Source organism: Sinocyclocheilus grahami, unplaced genomic scaffold (genome assembly GCF_001515645.1).
Source record: "Sinocyclocheilus grahami isolate Dianchi unplaced genomic scaffold, SAMN03320097.WGS_v1.1 scaffold1874.1, whole genome shotgun sequence".
Lineage (NCBI taxonomy): Eukaryota > Metazoa > Chordata > Actinopteri > Cypriniformes > Cyprinidae > Sinocyclocheilus > Sinocyclocheilus grahami.
Genome location: NW_015507053.1, coordinates 78,167 through 78,802, shown reverse-complemented (window position 1 = coordinate 78,802; position 636 = coordinate 78,167). Strand labels below are relative to the sequence as shown.

The following is a 636-nucleotide window of genomic DNA, read 5'->3' as shown; positions in this document are numbered from 1 at the left end:
GTGTGAGTGAGTGCGTGTGGATATGCGCTGCAGTGACCGTCTGTGTGTGCAGCTGCTGAAGGATGCGTGGCTGCTGCACATGAGCGCCTCCCCCTGGACGTGGCAGCAGCTGCGTGTGGAGAACGAGGATCACGGAGCGCCAGAGCTCTGGTGCCATCCGGCCTGCAAGGTGAGCCTTCAAACGTTCACTTCCTGATTGGAGAACTGTGAGAGATTAACTCGCAATCGTGAGGAAAATGTCTGAATTGTGAGATCAAAAGTCGTAATTACATACTTTTGTCTGCTTAAACGCCCCCTTTTTCTTACAATCCACTGCAAGGTCGCATACAGATCCACCCTACATTTTTTTGATAATCCGTTTCCACTCCAGTCCAGTCACTATTACTGGCACAATGCAATTTTAATTCAATCTATATTGACAGTCTGGATTTGAAAAGGAGTCTGAAAGTCAGAATTGCAAGATGTAATGTCAGAAGTGCAAAAAACTCATAAATATGAAATGTAAATTCATAATTACAAAAAAGTCAGAATTGCAGAAAAAAGTCTGAATTGCAATTTGTTGCTATATTGGTTACATAAAGCAGTCTCTCTCTCTCTCTCTCTCTCTCTCTCTCTCTCTCTCTTTCTCTCTCTCTC

General features: G+C 44.0%; 1 protein-coding gene across 1 annotated transcript in view; it reads left to right on the top strand.

Annotated features, from left to right (window-relative positions):
- Positions 1-636, top strand: part of LOC107573139 (F-box only protein 42-like) — a 19,960-nt gene that overhangs the window by 17,908 nt on the left and 1,416 nt on the right. Inside the window, exon 9 of the mRNA XM_016259584.1 lies at positions 53-169. Within this exon, the coding sequence (XP_016115070.1) occupies positions 53-169 (117 nt within the window). The remainder of the gene's footprint in view (positions 1-52; positions 170-636) is intronic.